This window comes from Linepithema humile, chromosome 7 (assembly GCF_040581485.1).
Source record: "Linepithema humile isolate Giens D197 chromosome 7, Lhum_UNIL_v1.0, whole genome shotgun sequence".
NCBI classification, from domain to species: Eukaryota; Metazoa; Arthropoda; class Insecta; order Hymenoptera; family Formicidae; genus Linepithema; species Linepithema humile.
Window position 1 is genome coordinate 14,363,113 of NC_090134.1, and position 23,786 is coordinate 14,386,898.

General features: G+C 36.4%; 1 protein-coding gene across 5 annotated transcripts in view; it reads right to left on the bottom strand.

Moving 5' to 3' along the window:
• Positions 1-1,358: 1,358 nt before the first annotated feature.
• Positions 1,359-23,786, bottom strand: part of Cngl (Cyclic nucleotide-gated ion channel-like) — a 262,907-nt gene continuing 240,479 nt past the window's right edge. For all 5 annotated transcript variants that reach the window (XM_067359193.1, XM_067359198.1, XM_067359195.1 and 2 more), the window contains 4 exons: positions 21,652-21,875; positions 19,032-20,136; positions 6,897-7,367; positions 1,359-4,086 (listed from right to left, as the gene is read on the bottom strand). In XM_067359193.1, coding sequence (XP_067215294.1) covers positions 3,460-4,086; positions 6,897-7,367; positions 19,032-20,136; positions 21,652-21,875 — 2,427 coding nt within the window. In that variant the 3' untranslated portion in view covers positions 1,359-3,459. The remainder of the gene's footprint in view (positions 4,087-6,896; positions 7,368-19,031; positions 20,137-21,651; positions 21,876-23,786) is intronic.

The following is a 23,786-nucleotide window of genomic DNA, read 5'->3' on the forward strand; positions in this document are numbered from 1 at the left end:
CACGTTTTTCATGAAAATCCATAATTTTTGAGGAAATTTAGCAATTAAAGAAAAAAATGTTTGTTTTTCGCAAAGAGAATCATGCATCAATTTGTACATGTTCATGAACATTTCTCGTTCTTAGAGTTACCCGGAATCAACGGCGTGGATGTGACGAAAATCTGATTCTATCGGGGTACTTGATTTACGTGAGTCTCCTTGCCTCTCACTTTCAGGGTTGCTAAATTTGCTAAATTTTCTCAAAAATTATGGATTTTCATGAAAAACGTGTCAGACAATTTTAACGCAGAATTTTATGTTCTTTCAGAATATGCAATGAAAAATACTACATTTTATTTAAAAAAACAAAGTTGACCTTCATATGACCTTCAATTTTACCTTCATCAAAAACTCAAGCCCACCATCTTGTGTCCCCCTCCGAACCCTACAACTTTTGTCTGAAACATTTTTCTCTAAACTCAACAGCGTTTGAAATATTCGCCTGGCTAGATTAAAATGAAACACCCTGTATACTGTTGTACATGTAATGGAATTTGTCGTCCTATTAAATCGCGTCCTACTAAATTGCTGGAAGTTATTTTTATATTTAATAGCTAGTCGCTAGCGAGTATTACGCAGTCACGTGACTTTTTTATTGCTGAAAACGAGCGATGAGCGACGCATAAAAAGGTACCTTACGGCTGGATCTCTGCTGTTATTTTTTGTTGGCATGCGACACGCCCATCTAGATCGTACAGCCCACGGTCTAGCCGCGCAACGCGTTATCATTCGTCAATCCCTTTAATTAATATTTAAATTATTATTGCAAAAATTACAAAACGGTAAATGACTTTTCTGTTCAGTTTACCGCGCTCTACTCGTACATATATAAAATTTAGCATAGTATTTTAGTAAATACTATATTCTGTTATTTAATATTATTTAAATATTATTTTTAATTTTACATTATTTCTAATGAACTTTGTAATAAATCGCACGCGTGTTGTTCTTTATTGCTTATTTAACATAGTATATTTTGGCGATCGATAATTAGGTCGATAAGCCCGCGTCAGTCGATCGCTACCAGCTGATGGCGCCATGGGCAAACTCCTACGTTTCCCCCGCACCCTGAATGGGGTCGAATTATTGTCGGGCAGTGTACACGAACGTTGGCCCCAACATTATGAAACTCTCTATATATAAATGTCTTACAAATATTGTAGAAATTAAAAAAGAAACGATATTATATGTATATATACATACATATACATAAAATAATACATAAAAAATGTAATAATGATAATGATAATAAAGAAATTGTAAAATAGTTGTCAACTTATTGGTCAAAGATATAATAAAGGTATAACAAAAGTACAACGTTTGAAAACATTTGCTTTATTGTATATTCCTTTCCTGTCCGCGTAGTACGTACACAGCATCTCTAAAATGCTCTTTCTTGCAATCCAATAAAATTCAATTTTTGCGCTAATTTTTATACTTTTCTACTTCTTTTTATTCTTTCTCTTTATTCGCTCGCTCTTTCTCTTTCACTCATAGATAAATAAATTATCGACTAATATATACAAGATCTTAATACGTTTCTTTCCTTACTTCAATAGTCATTTGTCGCTTAATAGGCATATCTTGTAAAGACTCTAGAAATATTGAGCTTGGTCTGGTCAGTATACGTAATATATTTTCATTAAACTTTGTCGCTTCAAATTATATTTATTTCTGTTTATCTCTTTTTTTCTAAAATTATTTATTTCTTCTTGTTTCATAGAACCGACTAATATCTCTGTTTATTTATGGTGCAGCTTTTCAGGAATATGATGACATGTATATGAATATGATGACATGTATATGAATATGATGAGAGGGAACGATGCTTACTCAAATTCGAGCATTGCCAAGAAAATGGCAGAATAATCCAGATATATCAGATGTATGTGAAGCATACTGGTGTTCGGATATTGTTGTCGGTATTATAGTTTAAGTTTCGATTTTTGGCCCAAAAAATTCTTAGGTTTGCACTTAAGAAACTCTCTGTAGATTACAATTTTGATATTGATATATAACTACTCTGAGGTATCTTGTACGTTCAATTAAGACGTTTATACATACAGGATGTATAAAAAAGGTCGAAATCCTAAAATATCTAAAAAAATATGAGTTTTATAAAAACATGTTTCAGATAAAAGTTGTAGCGTTTAAAAAGATCTATTTACTGATCTGGGGTGGCCAAGATCAAAGCAAGATCATTTTGAATTTTTTAAATGGAATCCTTTATTTCTTATTGCATACTCTTATAGTCCTTCTTAAGACCTTTTCAACACACTATAATTTTATTCACTTTGAGTCAATCGTTTCGAAGTTATCGAGGTTTTTATGATAAGATGTCCAACCAACGAATGCAAGATCGGTAGTTGATCCAACCAATGAAGGCAAGATCGGCGGGTGATTCGGCTAATGAAGGACATGGTTCCAGCAAAACTGTGCAGGACCGCATTTTGGTAGGAACGTTTGTAATTTTTTGCTCTGACGTTGGCAACGCTATCCAAGGTGAAACTGATAAGATCAGTAAATAGATCTTTCTAAACCCTACAACTTTTATCTGAAACATTTTTTTATAAAATTTATATTTATTGAGATATTTTAGGGTTTCGACCTTTTTTGTACACTCTGTATATAAGTTCTGAGAGAATATCCCAAGTATAATATATCCTCAGGCACACCTGTGAATATTTACAATTCAATGAATGTAAATTTGAAAAAAATTAAACGATTTCAGCTATAAAGTTTAAGTCGATTGTAATATTTACTTTTTATAGTAGCAAAAAGCAAAGAGAACAAAATTTTTAAAAGCAGAAAATTTATCAGAAATGCGTGAAAGTATATTTATACGCATTTGTAGTAAAGTACCATACAAAATATAAAATATGAAATGTTATCGATTCTCCGTAAAAATAACTTACACGACACAATTATTCTACAAACGTTGCTCTGCAAAACGTTGCTCTGGTAACATTTTGTTTAATCTTCGCAAAATATTATAAGCAATATAAGAAAATAAAATTATTATACATGATCGCCGACTCATCAAGTTAGAAACTTATCACAAATGTCAAATAGAACACGTTGCAAAAGGGTCATCCATGGAAGGCTTATGGCATAAGCATAATGCTTTACTGAGTGAGAAAGAACTTTTTACCGATCTTCCATGGGTGATCCTTTTGCAACGTGTTCTTTAAAAAAGAAAAAAGTATTAAAAACAAAAATATATATTAACATCCACCGACCAGGTTACATCATAGTCTCGCTGCAGCTAGTCATGTTATCGAAGTCTAATTGTAAGTATGAGCGATGGTCGTGTTCGCAAAAAGCTGCACTACTGCTGGACCCAGCCAGCGAATTGCACCATCCATCGGAGCGTATTGTATTTGTGAGGTAACACAGTATTTCTAGAATCTCGTTAATGCGCTAGGAACCCGGACTAGCATTATCGCCACTCCTTCTCCTCGCCTCGAGCTGCTTCGCCAGCAATGCGACTTCCCAGTTATTGTAGCCGTCCTGTCGCACAATTTTTTCGTCATCGTCCTCATCGTCCTCTTCTTCATCATCCTCTTCGTCACCCTCATCGCTATCACCATTACGACGGCCGCAGACATCAAACCCATCGTCTGACCTGCTGTCACTGTTGGAATCCAGGTCAATTGCTACATCTTGTGACAATCTCTGCGGCACTATCGAATTCGGCAGCTCTTGCAACTCCAATGTCTCCCTTTCTGAATGCTCTTCCCACGATCGCCTGCTACGTGAGCTCGAGCCCACCGACGAGGACGAATGTCGATCACGTGATCGCGTAGTCAGGACGGTATCCACGGAACTGTCCCGCATGAAGGGATGATCCTCGCGATCGTCATCGAGGTCTTCTTCTATGGAAGCATCGTGCTCGGTGCTATCCCCGCCGGAATCATCTTCACTGCGTAGTTTGCGTCGCTCCAGCTCCTGGATGCGTGTTTGCAGCTGCGATATTATCTCATCGCGTTTACGGACTTCCAACTCCAGCGACGTAAACTGTCGCTCGAATTTGCCCTGCATATCCACCTGCAATGTCAAAACGGCAACATGATTAATCGGGATAGCAGCGTATATCATCCATTAATGAAAACTCTTACGAGTAGAATTGGATAATTGATGCGTTTGATGGACGATATATCTAACGATAATAAGTTAGGAGTTTGAGAAACATGTACAAATAGATATATTATAAATTTATGGTCTTACAAATAAATAAAACTAAATAAATTTAGAATATTTAAAGAAAAAAGCATAATATATATTTATATACAGGCAGGGCCGGTGCGAGTTGAACAAGCGCCCCAGGCAAGTGATAAAATATGGCGCCCTATAGATAAAAACATATTTTTTGTACGGTATAATTCTAGAGTCGTAAGTTGTAACTTATATATATTTGTAGTAATTATTACAATAATTAATATCATTATTTAACATTATTTATTTGGATAAACTTCCGAAAAGCTATCACCTCCGATTTGGCTGATTTTCAGCCTAAATACTTATTTTATCTAGTAAATAATATTCTCAAATGAATTTTTGACGCAAATGCTCCCTCCACCTCCCAGCCAACCTCAAAGGTAAAACTGTTTTTGTTAATTATTTTAGAAAGTGTTCATTGTACGAAAAAAGTTGTCAAACAAAAAATGAAGCTCATAAAATGCTCTACAAATAAGGTCCTATACATATTCCTATACATATTTTATCTAACTCCAATATTTTAGCCATTATGATCGCCAAATACGGAATTATAATTCCTACAACGTGATATTCGAATTGACGCGGCGCGGGTGTAGGCGCCCCGGTATCGGCGGTATCCAATGGATTACAAGATACCCTACATTTCTCGATCCGTACGATTCTACGTCGAATATAAATGTAGTTGAAATACAATTCGACTGGGATAATATTGGAATACAGATATATTTGAATGGAAACAAGAGCAAATTTTGTATTTAAGCAATACATATTTTTAAAATTTAGGTCTGGGAAAGATCTTTTTTTCTTAGAAAAATTAAAGCGTCTTCAGCGCCCTGTCTCGGGGTTGGCCTCCCAGGTGATTGCCTGGTCAAACTGATGCTTGCACAAGGTCTGTATACAGGATGTCCCGCAACTCCCGCAACAGCGGAAAGGGGCATATTCCTGACAAAGAATAGATTCATAACACACAAAAATTAATGCTGAAGCTATAAAATTGTAGGAGTAATTAAAGGTTGAAAGTGACCAATGGGAAAGAATGGAACGCGATGCTTTTATTTGAAAATTTAGTAAATTATCGTGATTGTCAATCGCCTCCTCATACAGAGCGAATGACAGTTGACCGCCTGGAAATTCGACAATCAACAGCGACGCAACATGAACTTGGCAATACTTGTCCCGAGTATTTACTAAATTTTCAAATAAAAGCGTCACGTTCCATGCTCTTTTATTAATCATTTTCAACCTTTAATTACTCCTACAATTTTATAGTCTAAGCATTAATTTTTGTGTATTATGAATCTATTCTTCATCAGGAATATGTCCCTTTCCGCTGTTGCGGGAGTTAAGGGACACCCTGTATATAATATATATATATATATATTGCCCCAGGCAGATATCTCAAAAATATGAAAAATACGGAAAAATGTTTCAGACAAAAATTATACGGCCTCAAAGAGGATAAATAATGGTAAAGTTAATTTAAAAAAAACAAAACAATTCTTCAAGATCATATAAAAGTCATCTTAATCATCATAAAGGTTATCTTCATTTTTTAAAATAAAACTACTCTGATTTTTTTATATAAATCGATTCCTCGCAATACTCGCCATAAAAAGTTATAAGAGTAGGATGGTCAAAAATTGAATACTTTACGAGATATTTTATACTTTAATTTGATATAATTTTACATAAACTATGAAATATCTCGTTAAATATTTATTCTTTAATTTCTTACCTCAACACTTTTATGCACAATATAATGAGAGGAATCAATTGGTGTCAAAAAAACACATGGTTGTCTTTAAGAAAAAATATTAGCTAAAATAATACCATATCATATTTTTTCTTAGATAATTGATAAGATAATTGAAAAATGAATATTTAACGAGATATTTCATAGTTTGTGTAAAATTGTATCAAATTAAAGTATAAAATATCTCGTAAAGTATTCAATTTTTGACCATTCTACTCTTATAACTTTTTATGCCGAGTATTGCGAGGAATCGATTTATATAAAAAAATCAGAGTTTTATTTAAAAAAATGAAGATAACCTTTATGATGATTAAGATGACTTTTATATGATCTTGAAGAATTGTTTTGTTTTTTTTTAAATTAATTTTACCATTATTTATCCTCTTTGAGGCCGTATAATTTTTGTCTAAAACATTTTTCCGTATCTCCCATATTTTTGAGATATCTGGCTGGGACAATTAAAATTGGACACCCTGTATAATTTGTATATATAAAGTATATATATAATTTGTTTTTTCATTAAATATTTTAAATTTATTTGTCTTTGAAATATCGTTTGGATTATATTTTCGTCAAAAATGTCGAGTTGTACCGACAAAAGACATCCTTAATTTAAAAAGTATCTTTTCATTAAGCGTGCGTAACGACAAATGAGTCTCAAAATGCATTGAAATTAAATACTGAAATAAAAACAGAAATAAAAGAATTTAACACATATAAAGGAATGGCTCAAATGATAACAATCAATTAATATAATAGAAAGGCATAGAGAGCCGTCGCGGGATGTTAGTGCGAAATTATAATTTTTCTTAAAGAAATTAATTTGTTAGTCTACGTGAGACAGTTAAATTTGTACACCGATATAGAAATAAAAGAAGCAACTCACCAGGCCCGCCTTGATAATTTCACCGACTCCGGAAAGTAGTTCGCCCAGGCATTCCTCTTCTCGTGGTCGAGATACCGTTTGTAGGATGCCGACACTGCCCACAGGACGGAAACTGAATTTATTGGGCGGCGGCAGTGACGACTGAGCCTGGAACTCGGATAGCGCATGATTTGGCGACAACTGCAGGGGCTGCTCGGATGGCGGACTCTGCAGTGTGTACTTATTGAAGGTTACGCTCTTAGACAGTTTCGAGTGCCGCGCGGCATAACCCTCGATCGTCGGCGCTCTCATCAGCCTCTTCAGTTCGGCAGTTGCGGCCTCGCGATTTGGTGTGCTCGTGACCGAGATTTCGCTACTACCAGTTCTACTGCTGGCCGACAACTTCTTCAAAATGCTCTTCAGGTTTCGCCTTTCTAATGTCTCGTTTTCCGGCGATAATTGTTCCACTGGTGATGCCACCATTTGTCGATCCTGTTATAAAATAATCAGAAATTTAATACTGAACAATTATAATACGTTATAATAATAATTACACGGAAAAAATTTTATATCAAAAATTACTATGTACGGCAGGCAGTAGCCACAGACCGAAAATTTTTACTATGTTTTACATGTGAAAAACATAATAAAAATTTTTTTAATTTTTTCATGGTCCGCGGCTACTGCCGTACATAGTAATTTTTTATATAAAGTTTTCTTCGTGTACGTTATTTAATATATAACAATAATAATGCTATGTTTTTTTGCGTTTATCATTAAAAATTCATTACTGCGTCATTAGAATTTCAACATTATTATTAACATATTTTCCAACTTTTTTTTATAATTGTCTTTTTTGCAATATATATTTATATACATATATAAGGTATTTACTTTTCCTTCATTTCATACCTGAATATTTTTTATGTAAAATAAAAAAATCAATTGGTAATACTAATTTTTACATTTGCAACTTTGCAAAATGTTATAAAATTTTTAAATAATTTTTCTGTTTAATACTGTTTAATTCTGTTTTTTTAATATTAATTTTTCTCACTACTCTATATACAGGGTGTCTGGCAATAATCGCCCCACCGGTCATATACAGGTAGAGGATGTCAAATCGAGTAGAAAAGTCCTTTACCATTTTTTAATTTTCATAATAAGTACTGAGTAATTAACGAAAAAAGATCGGCGAATCCGCGCGAGTAAAGCGCGCGCGGTGAGAAGGACGTCCCACTACTACGCGATCACTAGGACACAAGGATCTAGCGTTACGCGCCGCTCGTATGTTGCCATTGTCATTTGTAGAGCGCTCCTCCCAACGCTTCATCGCGCGCCTAGTGATCGCATAGCAGTGGGACGTCCTTCTCACCGCGCGCGCTTTACTCGCGCGGATTCGCCGATCTTTTTTCGTTAATTACTCAGTACTTATTATGAAAATTAAAAAATGGTAAAGGACTTTTCTACTCGATTTGACCTCCTCTACCTGTATATGACCGGTGGGGCAATTATTGCCAGACACCCTGTATAAAAATAACAAGGTAAAATCATTAAAAAGTAAATACTTTACGAGATATTTCACATTTTACATAAATAATAGTTACAATAGTACAATAGCTATAATATAATAGTTAATAATATTTACAGTAGTACAAATAAGTTACAAAAATATGAAATATGCAACAAAAAATAGGGGTTCTTATTTAAGATTTTTATGTTGACCTTGACGGAGCTTTTCAAGATAATTTCAAGGTCAAATAAATACTAATTATATTTATGTTAGAAAGTTAGTTATACTTGTTATGTATTGTTTTTAAAACTAGCGCTAGTGCGGCGCTACAGTGACACTTATTTTCTTCTTTTGTCTCGCCCCCTAGCGTTTGCCCTTTGTACCTTGCTTACTGGCTAGCGCGAACCTCTGTACTAATAAAGGTGTGGTTTTATACAAATTCTCTCTTTAATTCTCTGAAGAGATATAATCAGCTCCTTTCTTTCTCCTCTGGGTGTGCGGGGTCGAAAGTGCGCATAATATTAATAGTAATAACAGGTTATGGGCCCAGGAATTGCTCAGCAATTGCCCAGTTATAAAAAATTGAATCGACTAACCTCACACTGACGAAAAGGAGGAATAATCTCGACTCAATGGAGGAAGATAAGCATCGAGTACCACTCTTTGATGGTACAAATTATAACAACTGGAAGTTTTGAATGGAAGTATTGCTGGAAGAGCTCAGTTTGAAAGAACATATCAAATCTCAAGTATTAGATGCTGAAATAAGAGCTGAAGAGACACAAGAGGTTTACAATTCGCGAATGGTAAGTCTAAAGAGAAAGGACACGAAATGCAAGTCCCAAATAGTCCAAAGGATAGCAGATTCGCATTTAGAGTACGCAAAAGATAAGTTATCTGCTTTTGACATCTGGACGGAATTAAAAAATGTATTTGAACGACGAGGTGTAGCCAGTCAATTACTCTTACGCAAAAAATTATTGTTAATGAAATTTAAACCTTCAGTTGAGTCATTATCGTCGCATTTCCTAAAATTTGAATCGTTTGTACGTGAACTTAAGTCCACAGGAGCGAACATGGAAGAAACGGACATTGTGTGTCATTTACTCTTAACAATGCCCCCTGAATATGATGTCGTAGTGACGGCGTTGGAAACGTTATCGAAGGAATCATTGACTCTAAGTTTTGTCAAAAATCGTCTCCTTGATGAAGAGTCTAAACGGAAAGGAAATGTTAAATCAACAAAGAACGAAGCACAGCATTCTACAGAATTTACTTTATCGACGAATGACAGTCGGAAAAATATACGTGACACTGGAAACAAACATTTCAATTACAGGTGTTACAACTGTGGTGCATATGGTCATCGCCGGTCGGAATGTAAGAAACCGAAGCAACAGCCTGAAGGAATTCGACAGAACAAATATAAGGAAAAGCAAGCAAATCTCGCGGCAGATGCAGATAAATCCAAAGCAGTTAGTTTTTCAGCAATAATTAATGATATAAAACACGAAAAGGATTCTACCTGGATTTTAGATTCCGGAGCATCAGAGCATTTAACCAGGGATGAAAAGCTTCGGCGAAATACAAGATTATTGACACAACCTACAAAAATTCGTATTGCAAAAGCCGGTACAACGTTAATGGCAAATAAAGTAGGCACTATTTATGGAAAAACTATTGTTAACGGAGAGGAAATTGAAGTCACTGTTAAAAATGTCTTCTATGTGCCTGGATTAGAATTTAACTTGTTGTCAGTGCCAAAACTTGAAGCAAATGATTTTAAAGTCGTTTTTGAAAATAGAAAAGAAAAAATACAAAAAGATACTCAAGTTTATGCAGTAGCGTACAGAAGACATCAAGTATATGAATTGGAATTAATGAGCTTGGCTAAAATAGCAACTGTCGTACAAGTAAGGGATGATGCTAAAATCTGGCATGAACGTTACGGACATATAGGACTTAATAATCTAAAAAGGGTCGCAACAATGGTGGACGGAATAGATTCCACAACATTGGAACTAACAAATAATAAAATCTGTCATACCTGTATAGAGGAAAAGCAAACGAAATTGCCTCACAATCAGGAAAGGACAAGAGCTAAACGTCCATTGGAACTCATACACAGCGATGTAGTTGGATCAATTACACCTGAGTCACGAGAAGGTAATCGATATATACTGACATTTATCGACGATTACACACACTTTACAGTTGCGTATCTACTTAAAAGAAAAAGTGAAGTTTTCCACTACTTTAAAATTTATGAGGCTATGGTCACTGCACACTTTAATTCAAAAATCAGTAGATTTCGTTGTGACAACGGCCGGGAATATACACCTAAAGAAATGATTCAAGCGTTTCAAGAAAAAGGAATCCATATTGAATACACAATTCGATATACGCCACAACAAAACGGCGTTGCCGAAAGGATGAACAGAACCATTCTTGATAAAGCTCGATGTATGATATTACATTCACAGCTAGATAAAAGTTATTGGGCGGAAGCAGTTCTAAGTGCAATTTATATTATTAATCGAAGTCCGACAGCAGCATTGAAAAATATAGTTCCAGCGGAGTTATGGTATAATAAAAGGCCAGATGTAAGGAAACTAAAAGTCTTTGGATGCATTGCGTACATGCATGTACCTAAGGAATTAAATCCCAGGAAATTTGATTCTCGATCAAAAAACTGTATCATGGTGGGATACACAGATAATGGTTACCGCTTATGGTGTCCAGAAGAACAACGAATAATCTGTAGCCGAGATGTCATTTTTGATGAAACAAGATTTAAACATCATCAACCGTTTATCGGAACAAATGTTCAAGAGGAATTGGAATCTGAACATGAAGATGAAGAATTCACAACCGCAACGGAGGAGGATCAAGAAGAAAGTTCATCTGAAACTGAATCTATTAATACAGGAATAAAAGATAAAACTGTAACTAACTCAAGAGTTGTAAACGAACAACCAGGTCCTCGTCGAAGTATTCGTGAAAAGAAAACACTTTCTTATCTTGAAGATTATTGTGTGCTGGTTTTGCATGCTGAGAGTTACGTTGAAGACGTTCCAAGTTGTTATGCTGAAATTGACTCTCGTAATGATAAAGAGGAATGGCTTGAGGCAATAAATGAAGAACTAAAGGCGATTCAAGATAATAAGACTTGGAATTTGACATACCTACCCAGTGGAAAAAGGGCAATCGACAATAAATGGATATTCAAAATCAAACGTGATGAACATGGAAATATCCAGCGTTATAAAGCACGGCTTGTAGTAAAGGGCTGTTTACAAAAAAAGGGTTTTGACTACGATGAGACGTACGCGCCAGTAGCAAGACTGACTACAGTAAGAATTTTGTTGTCAATTATAATCAATGAAGACTTGTACGTGGATCAACTGGATATCAAAAATGCCTTTCTCCATGGGAAACTCACTCAAGAAATATATATGAAACAGCCAGAAGGCTGTGAAGATGGAACGTCGCGAGTATGCAGACTCAATAAAACTCTATATAGACTGAAGCAATCACCGCGTATTTGGAATTTTGAATTTAAAACCTACGCGAAAAAGATTGGCTTGAAGCAATCAGAATATGATCAGTGTATGTTTTACGAATCAGATGAAAAATCAAGAATATACCTACTACTGTATGTTGATGTCATCATTGCCGGAAATAATAAAGATCGACTGATTGAAATTAAGCACCTGTTGGAAGAACGTTTCTCTATGAAAGATCTTGGATCGTTAAAGAATTTTCTTGGAATAAAAATAGAGAGGCACAAGCAACGAATGGATCTTAGTCAATCAACATATATCTCGAATCTGCTGAAATGGTTCGGTATGCAAGATAGCAAACCAGTGAACACACCGATGGAATCGAAGTCGTCCATAGATACGTCCTATACAAATGCGGTAGACGATGAAAAGAAGCCCTATAGAGAATTAGTTGGATGCCTTATGTATATCATGATGAATACGAGACCGGATATCAGCGCAGCAGTAAATTATTACAGTCGATACCAAGAAATAGCAACTGATGCACATTGGAAGGGACTTAAACGAATTCTTCGTTATTTAAAGGGTACCATTAACATGTGTTTAAGTTTTCAGAAAGATTCTCAAAATCCTTTACTGGCGGCTTATGCCGATGCAGATTGGGCAGGTTCCGAAGACCGGAAATCAACGACGGGTTTCCTGATCGAGATCTATGGCAATCCTGTCTGTTGGGTAACTAAAAAGCAGTCAACGGTGGCCCTATCGTCCACCGAGGTGGAATATGTGGCACTGGCCATGGCTTCGACGGAAGTCGTATGGATGCGCAATTTCTTGGAGGAACTAGAATGGAAGATCAAGGAACCCATTACGATTTTCGAAGATAACCAGTCCTGCATACATCTTTTAAACAAGTGGGAACATCAACGATTAAAACATATTGATGTAAAATTTAACTTTATTAGAGACTTGCAAACGAACGGTGTTATTAATGTAACATACATTCCTTCCGAACAACAAAAGGCTGATGTGTTAACTAAAAGTATAACGTTTGTTAAATTTAAGAAATTAAGAAACTCATTAAACTTGAAATGTATCTAATAGTCATTAATGTAATAAGTTTTTCTTTAACAAGCATAACTTAAGGGGGAGTGTTAGAAAGTTAGTTATGCTTGTTATGTATTGTTTTTAAAACTAGCGCTAGTGTGGCGCTACAGTGACACTTATTTTCTTCTTTTGTCTCGCCCCCTAGCGTTTGCCCTTTGTACCTTGCTTACTGGCTAGCGCGAACCTCTGTACTAATAAAGGTGTGGTTTTATACAAATTCTCTCTTTAATTCTCTGAAGAGATATAATCAGCTCCTTTCTTTCTCCTCTGGGTGTGCGGGGTCGAAAGTGCGCATAATATTAATAGTAATAACAATTTACATTTATTTATTTCTTTTTTTGTTCTACTAGCTTCATACTAAGTTAGTAGGACCACGATGAATGACACGAGGTACAAAATTATTTTTGTAGTACAAAATAGTATAAAATAAATATTAAATAATACAATAAGTTCTATTCAATTTTGTTGATTTGGTGCTGTTAACTTAAGAGAATTGAAAAAGAGACTTTTGTCGATAACACTGATTCGTTTCTTTTTTAATTTCTAAAATATCTGTGAAACATTTATATACAGGATGCTTCATAATATCCGTCCAACCGCTCGTGTACAGATAGAGCACGGTAAACTGAACAGAAAAATCTTGTACCGTTGCATTTTTCACAATAATAATTGAGATGTTAATTAAAAAGGATTAACAAATGATAGCGTTGTGCACGTGGCTAGACCGTGGACTATACCAGAAATATAAATATTTCTGGTATTAAATAATAATTATAATATTATTTAAATTGTAGACTTTTTTTTACTTTATTTTTTATATGATAGAAGTAGTGAAAGTGCAAATTAAAAAAAAACAAAATTGTTAATTAATATAAATTTATTTTATTATAATAATATAATGAATAAATATTCGCTAAAATAAATAAAATAAATGAAAAAAAAAGTATAATAGGCAGGGATCAAATCCAGGTCGACAGCGTGATAGCCTAGGGCCTAAGTGCCCGAGCTACGCCGCCATCTCGACAACCAATCCAACAGGACCGGAATATAAGGGACGCCATAAACTTCAAATCGATTTTTCTCGAAAACGGCTGAGCGTTGCGCCCTATCCTTTTACTCAAGTACTCTTCTGATAGAGTACTATACCATATAAAAATTTCTTTGAAATCGGTGACCCGAAGTCCGCGTCCTCTCCTTGTGAGTGGGTCAGTGGCGTATCGCACGACAACGAGAAACAATATCGCGTGGCGAGAGAAGTAACACGCGAGCAGCGAGTAGGCAGAAACGGCGCGTGAGACTGGATCTCTGTACTGCTATTATTTTTCGTTATAAATCATACAGCCCACGATCTAGCCGCGCGCAATGCGTTATCATTCGCCAATCCTTTTTAATTAATATCTTAATTATTACTGCGAAAATTGCAAAACGCTAAAGGATTTTTCTGTTCAGTTTATCGCGTCTTACTCATACACGTGCGTTGGCTCCAACATTATGAAACATCCTGTATATGTATACAGGATGTCCGGTAATTGCTGAATCACCTTTCGGGTGTAGGTAGAGCGAATTAAATCAAATAGAAAAGTCCTGTACCATTTTGCGATTTTTGCAATAATTAATGAGGAATTAATTTTAAAATATCGGCCAATTCGCGCGAGTTTAAGAGCACGGCGAGAAGAGACCCATGGCGATACAGCTCACTGTTATTTGATTACTTGGCTCACGATAAAGCGTTGGGAAGAGCGCTCCACAAATGACGGCAACATACAAGCGGTGCATAACGCTAGATTTTTGTGTCCTAGTAACCACGTAACAGTGGGTTGTCTCTTCTCACCGCGCGCTTAGACTCGCACAAATTGGCCGATCTTCTTTAATTAATTTCTCATTAATTATTGTGAAAATCGCAAAACGGTAGAAGATTTTTCTACTCGGTTTAACCCGCTCTACCTGCACCCGAGAGATAATTCAGCAATTATTGGACACCCTGTATATTGTAAACAATTTATAAAAAATGTGCAATACTTATTAGAGACAAAATTTTTGTCAAAAATTTAATGTTACGTCTTCCACTCTTTCTTTCCGCAATATTATTACATAAAGAAATAATTAAAAAGAAAAAGGGATAAACAGAAATCAAATGTCGGATGGATATTTCAAACAAGTAATATCTCATTGAACATTCCAACAATAACGGCACTCGTGTGAATATAAAGATAAACTCAAAGAAATAAAAGAAAATAGGAAATAGTCTCGTTATCTCTGACACTGGATTTCCGTTAGAAATAATCTTGTCACACCCAACACTTGAAAATTTTATCACACTTAAAACAAAAGAAAACTCTTAAACCATCCAATATCAATTATTACCATCAAATACCCTATCTGTCTCAATTTCTATTCATCTAATTCTCAATGTACATATATTTACCCTTTGACCTTTCTATTTGCTAACAGCTCCTACTACCACCCTTCAACTAGAATTTCTTCAGCAATCCAAAATTTTAATTCGTTCCCCACGCACAAAACTCCCGAAAATATTCCATTTCATCAATCCAAAGGTATAAAAAAACATCGAATTTTGACCGCACATCAGTTACGGTCATCTAATCAGTCAGAACTACAGTAAAACAATTATACTATTATTTAATCTCTCTCTTTTGGCGCGCACTCGCAAGTTAATAGCAATAGTAATACCGCGAGTTTTAAAAGAATTTTATAAAATGTAAATGTAGTCGTGTGCGCCACTGCACCTCACACCTGAGGGTCGTTTCAACCAAAGCGCCAACAGAATTTTGGACCACTAACCACAAAGACAACAAACAGTAAATTCTAGAATTAGATTTCTACTCCTTTTTTGTCTCTTTTGCAAAAATTCAATTAAAAAAGAATCATATAGGCGGGTTCGAAATTAATCATTCTTCACATCCTCCTGCTTTTCTCTTTCCTCCTCAGCACTTAAAACTATTCTATCCTCTGTTATTTCTATTTCAAACATGATTCAAACGAGCCTACCAGCTCTCTGAATCTTGTTTCTAACTTTTGTCCTCTCTTACTTGTTTTCCCCCTGCTGAGAATAGAGCGATCTAATGTCAATTTTTATAACTAACGTTTTTTTTAGTTTCACATTCTTCCACCGTGTCATTGTTATAGAGAACTAACCTTTTGTATTGTACACATTGTAACGATGCAGCCCGCTGGACCGTCCATCGTCCGTAGCCCACCAAGGGCGCATCGCGCGCCGATAAATTTCCTATCAAAAACAACGGCGGTCAACCGCCGAAAATCCCCCACACCCGACCGTTCCGAAATTCCGTATTGTGGGGGACTCGCCGCCGAAACCGCCGATGCTTGCCGATTCGAAATCATTCGGCCGCCAGCCGGGTATAAAAGAGGCCCGGCTGAACGTCTTCTCACCAGACTCCGTTCGCTGATCGACAGCGAACATCCCTCTACGAGTGTCCTCGTAGTCCTCAACCGAGCATACTCGGTTTTTCTTTATACCTGTTCCAGCACACGAGTATCCTCGTGTACCGCCGAGCGTCCTCGGTATGCTTGATTCCCGCATACGAATCTATTCGTATACCCGCTGAGCGTACTTGGCTCCTCTAGGCCACCGAACTTCGTATTGCGGGCATTCCCGCGTACCTAGCCAGGTCGCCGTTCTAAACTCCGCCTTCGTACGAGCATCCTCGTACTCCCGTTGAGCTTACTCGACGTCATGGTCCTAATTCCGCGTTGCAGCGCACCAGGGATTCATCCGCAGAATCCAGCGAGCAAACCGCGTCGACCAATCCGCGCCGTCAAGCGACCCGTCACGATCTACGATCGAACGGACTCGCGATACCGTCACGAACGCACTCACCGACGAGCGTTGCGTTGTACCAACCGTTGCGACCCGATCGCCCGCGCTTGCGCTCTCTCTGATCGCACCAAGACGCCTCACGTCAAACTCTAATGATCAATTCACCGCTGCTTAAACAATTGTCTCATTGTTGCCGGTACCCCAGACTTATTTTACGCCGCTTTAATAAGTATCTCGCCGTCCGTTTAAATAACTGTTACACCGTTACCGATTCTCCAGATTTATTTCACGCCGCTTCAACGAATTACTTCGCCGTTTTCTTAAACGACTGTTACACCGTTACCGATACTCCAGATTTATTTCACGCCGCTTCACCGAATTATTTCGCCGTTTGCTTAAACGATTGTTTCACCATTGCCGGTACTCCAGATTTATTTTACGCCGCTTTAATGAGTATCTCGCCGTCCGTTTAAATGACTGTTACACCGTTGCCGATACTCCAGATTTATTTTACGCCGCTTTGATAATTATTTCGCCGCCCGCCTAAATAATTGCTTATACCAATCTCACCGATATTTGTACGATTATTTCCCGCCGCTTTAACAAATCATTTCGCCGTTGCTTCACTAATTATTTCACCGTTGTTACCATACCGATCGCACCGACCCTTTCTATTTATCTCACGCTACTTATATGTTCTTTCGAATTCGCTTCGCACGCGCTTCACATGTATGCACGAGCATTGTAGCAGATCATTCGAGGCAAATCGAATCAACATCTTTCTCAATAAACGCTGTTTCATTATTTTGTTATAAACGAGCATTTGGTTTATTTGACATACCCCCAACCGACCGAACCTGGATTCCGGCGAGCTAATCCGCGTCCGCCGAAGCTCACACGGTTTCAACATTATCATTAGAAGTATTAAAACAATCTTGTTAACATAAATGACGGAGTCGACCCTTTTAATATTGATGTTTATAACCGTATTCTTAATAATAATCTTAGTCATAACCCTAGTTTTAATGTTATTAACTTAGAAACCATCCATAACAGATCCGATGCTCCTACCCCTCTCCTTTCTGTCCAACCTAGCGGCTATTTCCCTACAAGTCCAAACTGCCCCGTGACCGATTCTCCAAATTTTAACTGCCATTACGCCTCTCAATTTTAGGGGTCCCTCGGAACTACCTCTAAATACCTCGACCACTTTTACAGAACCTCGTTCTCCTCTTCGTCCCCTCTTATCCGATTTCTTTCCTGATCAATTCCCTCCTGCTTTCCCTGCGCCGTTAATTGAATTCCTAGGCAAACATCCAACCAAAGTGCGGCTTTCACCCATCCAAATTTCCAACCCCCACTCTGTTCCTGAAACTGAGTCTTCATTTCTTTACGGCTCAAATGACCTCGATTCGAAAGAATTATATTCCGAAATCTCTTCAATAGGTAGATCAATTTATATTAATCAGTTTCCAGAATATCATGGTGAGATATCCCCTGACTATCCTACTCTAAGTGCCGGTCCAGTAATCCCTGAACATACCAGAGAGGTCTTATCCAGCAATCCGCGCCTTACCCATTTCCTGGTGTATCGAGAATACCGATTCTTTTCCATCCTCGTCCTTGTTACCGAATTTGAACATATGTTTCCTCGATCCACAACTACCTCAGAAGAAATATCTTAATTTTTCCCTTCCACTTTGGGCGCACGCACGCACGCACACCTTGAAATAAGAATGTTATTAATCCGTCTAAATTACTATAAAATTTTTTTTTTTAATTTTGGAACAGCCTTATTAGACTGTAAACATTAAATTTTACTGTTTAAACATTAAATGATTTTCTTTCTATAATCTCGACTAATTTTTAATCTAAACTCTCATCATTCCTGTTAATCCTTAAAGATTGCACGGGTTCTGTTCTAGGTCTGAGATCGTTATTTCAAACCTAAAAAAGAATCATCGAACGGAATCTGTTAAACGGAATAAGAGCGACTATCCGTCGTTAATCTGTTTTCCAGAAAAATATACAAACTGTTCGTCGCACAAGTTCAGTCTCTTTAAAATCTGACTTGTGTGATAGCCAGTTACGGCCCAACCTCTTCTCTGCAGGCAAGGACGTAACATTAAATATTAAACTTTTATAAACATTTGAATATTAATTTTTTTATGCCAATACATAGAGATGATAGACAACATACAAAAAATCATTACGTAATAAAGATATCTATTACGTACCCGATTGTACTTGGCCAGTTTTCTGGCGTACTCGATAGCGCAGGCCTCTGAGTGACTCCTCGTAAGGTTGCCATCAAACTCCGACTCGGCATTCTCACCGCAATCGAGGGACGAACTTCTGACCGCTTTCTCCAGCTCGGCCAATTTCTGCCTTTCATTGAGAATTTTGAGCTTCTTGACGAACGGCAGGCCACAGTACTCCGGCGAAAGATCGTCAACCGAGGCATACATTTTGGTTTGCTGCAGTTTCCTGGTTGGCGGGCTTTTCTGCGGCGAATTGTCCTTGGTAGTCAACGATGCGTTTTTCAGTGTGGTCCAAGGCTTCTTGACTATATTTATTTTTCTTGTTTCGGCCTCCGAAGTCACAGGGGTTACAACACTAGTCTGACCATCCGAGGACGGCGGTTCGTCGGATTGCGTGCTCGTCTCCTCGGGAATAGTGTTTTTGGTCAACATAGGTTCTTTGGTGGGTGCTTCCTTCTCCGCTTGAATGGCTTCCTGCTCGTTCTTCGCCTTCAACAGAAGTATCCTTTGCAAGAATGGTAGATTCGGGTTAGTTGGATTCAAAGTTTCCGAAGTCAGTAATTGTGGCTCTATCACGTGGCTTGGTGTGTCCATTAGGTTGCGCCGTTCCTCTCTCTCTTCCTTTTCCTTTAGCAGCCTGAGTCTCGATAGTAATGGAAGGCCAGCGCCTAACGGTGATATTGGTGGCTCCTGATTATGGGGCAAAGACAGATCCGGACTCTCATCGATTTTCTGCTGTCTTTTCAAAGTCGGAATTTTCGGCGCCAACGGTTGAAGCTCCAGGCTTTCTTCCGGTCGCGTGTTGCGCCTGCTTTTCCTGAGAACGTTTTTCAGACCTTTTACATCACTTTTCAGCTTATCAACGATTCTCTTGCCGGTACTGTTGTCGGACGAATCGTGCCCAGGTGAGGTGGGCTGACGCGATGCTCGCGCTACTCTCTGCGCCTCCATCAGTCGTTTCCGGCCGAGGTTTTGCAGAATCTCTTGCGCCTCTGGATAATCTTTCATTGCCGCCAGCACATCCTCCCGAGAAAGACTGAACAGCTCGGAGTAACCCACTGAACGAACATCGGCTGTGCGTCTGAAAGTTTTTTATAGTTTTCTATTATAAATGACCATAATATGGTTCTTCGAAAAAGCTTACCTCATTGTAATGATTTATTTCGTAACATTTAAACAATTTCTTAAATAATAAGCAGTTTGACAATATTCTTTTTTATTTACAAGAGGTATTTATTTTTTACACATAAGTTATCCTGATTTAATACGAAACCGTATTCTACATAAGATCACAAAGATTGATATTCCGTAAAGATTGATGAATTTAACCGGTTCAGGACGAACGTACTATATTTAGTAACTCGAATATATCGAAAACGGACATTAACCTTTTTCAGTGATTAAAATATCGTTTTAACCAGGATTTCAAGCTGTACATTTTGATATGTACATATCATGGCCCACGTCTGATACAAAAAAAATAGTGAACAAAAGATTTACTTTCAAATGCAAAGAATGTAATGTCGGGCTCTGTATTATTAATTGTTTTGAGGTTTATCATACAAAAACAAATTTTTAGTACAATAAAATCATTATTTCGAGTAAAATCTTTTCTGAAAAAACCTCATCCTAAAAGGGTTAAAGTACTTTCCTCGTGAGACGATTTTAATCTTCAGAAATGAGTTCAACGGGTATCAAAACATAAGGGAATGTAAATTTTGAAGGAACCGCTTTAAGGGCAGAAATTGCTTCTTTTTACTCATCTTCCTTTACTTGAATAAATATATATCTACATACATTGCGATTAAAATAAAACGTTGTTGAAAGTACAAAGATTAATAGATTTCGACGTCATAAAATATATGAGATTTTGTATTTAATCCTTTGAATACGAAACAACGCAACATTTAACGTTCTATGTAACTGGATTTTTTTCGCCTCAAACGCGAAACTACTTAACTTAACAACTTAACTTATCGATTAATGAAATTATGTATTTGATATGTTATGTATTTTGTAAATCACTCATTTACCATATAAAATTGAAAGCCTCGTTGATTTTTGAAATCTTTGAGTATCCTTTTATTGTGAATCTGTCCCTACCTGCCCGCTGTATTTTCAATCGACTCGAAAACTAAGCTTCGGACAAAATTTTGTAAAAAGAAAAATTGTCTCAAAATTTGCTCAAGAATATGACATTTTAAGGACAGTAAGTTGTTTTGAATCACCTTGTATATGCACCCATAGGCTATCAGAGACGTCTTACATTAACATTACATTAGCATTCTGTCACCCGCGAATCACCTTGTACATGTGTCTGTAATGCCAAAAAAACTTCAACGAGAAAAAATTAACTTTTTTAGTATTTTTAGAAATGCGATATTGGAATCTTTGGTTTTAGTACGTCCATCTTTTCTAGAAACAATATCTTTGAACTTGTGAAAAAACTTGTTGAACTTTTCGCAAAAAGTACAAATCTTTTTTATTACTACATGTAATCATTATATTCAGCTTGTAGCAAGACAAAATGTTATTCCATTACATATCGCGCAGCGATGACATGTCGGAAAGAAAGAATCTAAAGAATTTTACTCACTTATTCAATCCGTCCAGATTGAGTATACCAATTTCGCCGAAAAAGTCACCGGCCTTCATTGTCGTGAGGACTCTGCCAGTTTCGCTGATCACCTCTAGAATACCGTCGGCTATTATGAACATTTCACGAGCGACCTCGCCCTTCCGGCATATCGAATCACCAGGGGTGAAAATGTACGCTTTCATCTTCAAGACAAGATCGTGCAGAAATTCCGGCTGACATTCCTGCAAGATAATATTGATGATTCGTACATAAAATCGTACACGCACGAATATGATGTCAAAAGGCTTCACAGCAAGTAAGTAAATTTCTATATTAAGTTCAAACAATTAGTATATGTGTGAAAAAACTAAATTAATAAAGACATTTTGCAGTATACATATGCAAGGTGACCATTGGAAAGATGTCTAAAGTAAATTGCTATTACATTGCAACAAATGAACAGAATAAAATGAGTTAAGGCTCCTGGGTACTCGCCGCGACCATGTTGGATTGTGACGCTAAAATGACACGCTAGAATTCTTGCATGTCATTTTTAAATAAAAAAATTTATATAAAAAATAATTTAAATAAAAAGCACACTTGTAAAATTGTTCGAAAACTATGCTTTTCCCTTGACAGTTAATAAACAACCATAAAATGAATGTAATACGATTCATACCACATTCATTTTATGGTTGTTTATTAACTGTCAAGGAAAAAGCATAGTTAATAAACAACCATAAAATGAATGTGGTATGAATCGTATTACATTCATTTTATGGTTGTTTATTAACTGTCAAGGGAAAAGCATAGTTTTCGGACAATTTTATAAGTGTGCTAAATCAATCTATAGTGTTATTTCATCAAAATATCTTTTTATTTAAAAATGGTACGCAAGAATTTTCAGTATGTAATTCCTCGCCTCTAACGTCACGATTGCCAACATGGCCGCGACAAGTCCAGGAACTTTAAATGTTATTTTATAGAGAAAACCCGTTCATTTTATTCCATATAGTATGAAAGAAATATACAATAATTAAGTAATTAAGTAATTGAAATAAACATGATAAAAAATGCTATCAATTTATTATATCTGGGCGCTCATTGATAAATATTTTTGAATAATTTCAAAGTGTTATCCATCGAAAAGCTAAAACAGAGTATTCAAAAATGCATTCAGGATATATTTCCAGTCATGTCAAAAGGTATATTTGACAATTTTCAAGAACTTTTAAGTTTCTGTGCCAATTCCAATAAACAGCACTTCGAAAATATTAATTACTGAACGCCCAGACCAATTTGTAACATTTTTTATCATGTATATTTTAATTACTTAATCATTATGTACTTCTTTCATACTATTGTTGATGTTTCTTTTTCGAGTTTCTTTAATTATAGCTAGTTCGTTACTGAATAGATGTTAAAAGATAGCACCAGTAATCAATAGTCGCGGGTGAGGTAATGCGCGGACATCAACTGTTCCGTTTTTTTGTTGTTTTGTCGGTGCTCAGTTGTTCAGTTACCGTGGCGTCTTCGTTCGTATAATTCATATCTCATTACTGTTAAGTCTTGTTTAAATCTCGCGCTTTTACTTTTCTGTGATATATATCTGTGGTATAATCGACAAATCGATCTATGCCAAGTGAGACTGCGCATGCATTCCGTTCTTTTGTTTTTACTTCTCTCGCTTTGCTTTCGTGGTGTAATAACCTTTTTCATTGTGATAATAAAGTTTTCTTTCGTAATAAGAAATAAGAATAAGTTTTTGCATTCGACATCGACCTTATATTGTAATAACTACTTTTGTATTTCCTCTGCTTGTTTAACTATATACAGGGTGGGCCATTTTAATCCATCCACGCAAATAACTCCGTAAGTAAGCCAAATACAGAAAAATGGTTCAGACAAAAGTTGTTTGGGACAATGGGGGTCACCTATTTATGCTAGTGACTTTGACCTTGAAGTCAATTTTCAAGGTTATTTAAAGGTCAAAGTTATTTTTTTTAATGGAAACCCCTATTTTTGATTCCAAAATCTAATAGCTGGTGTCAAGAGCTTTTCAAAACACTATAATGAAGTTATTTTTTATTAAGTGCTTTTCGAGTTATGAGGCTTGTAAATTACAGTATTTTGACATAAAATACAAAATATCT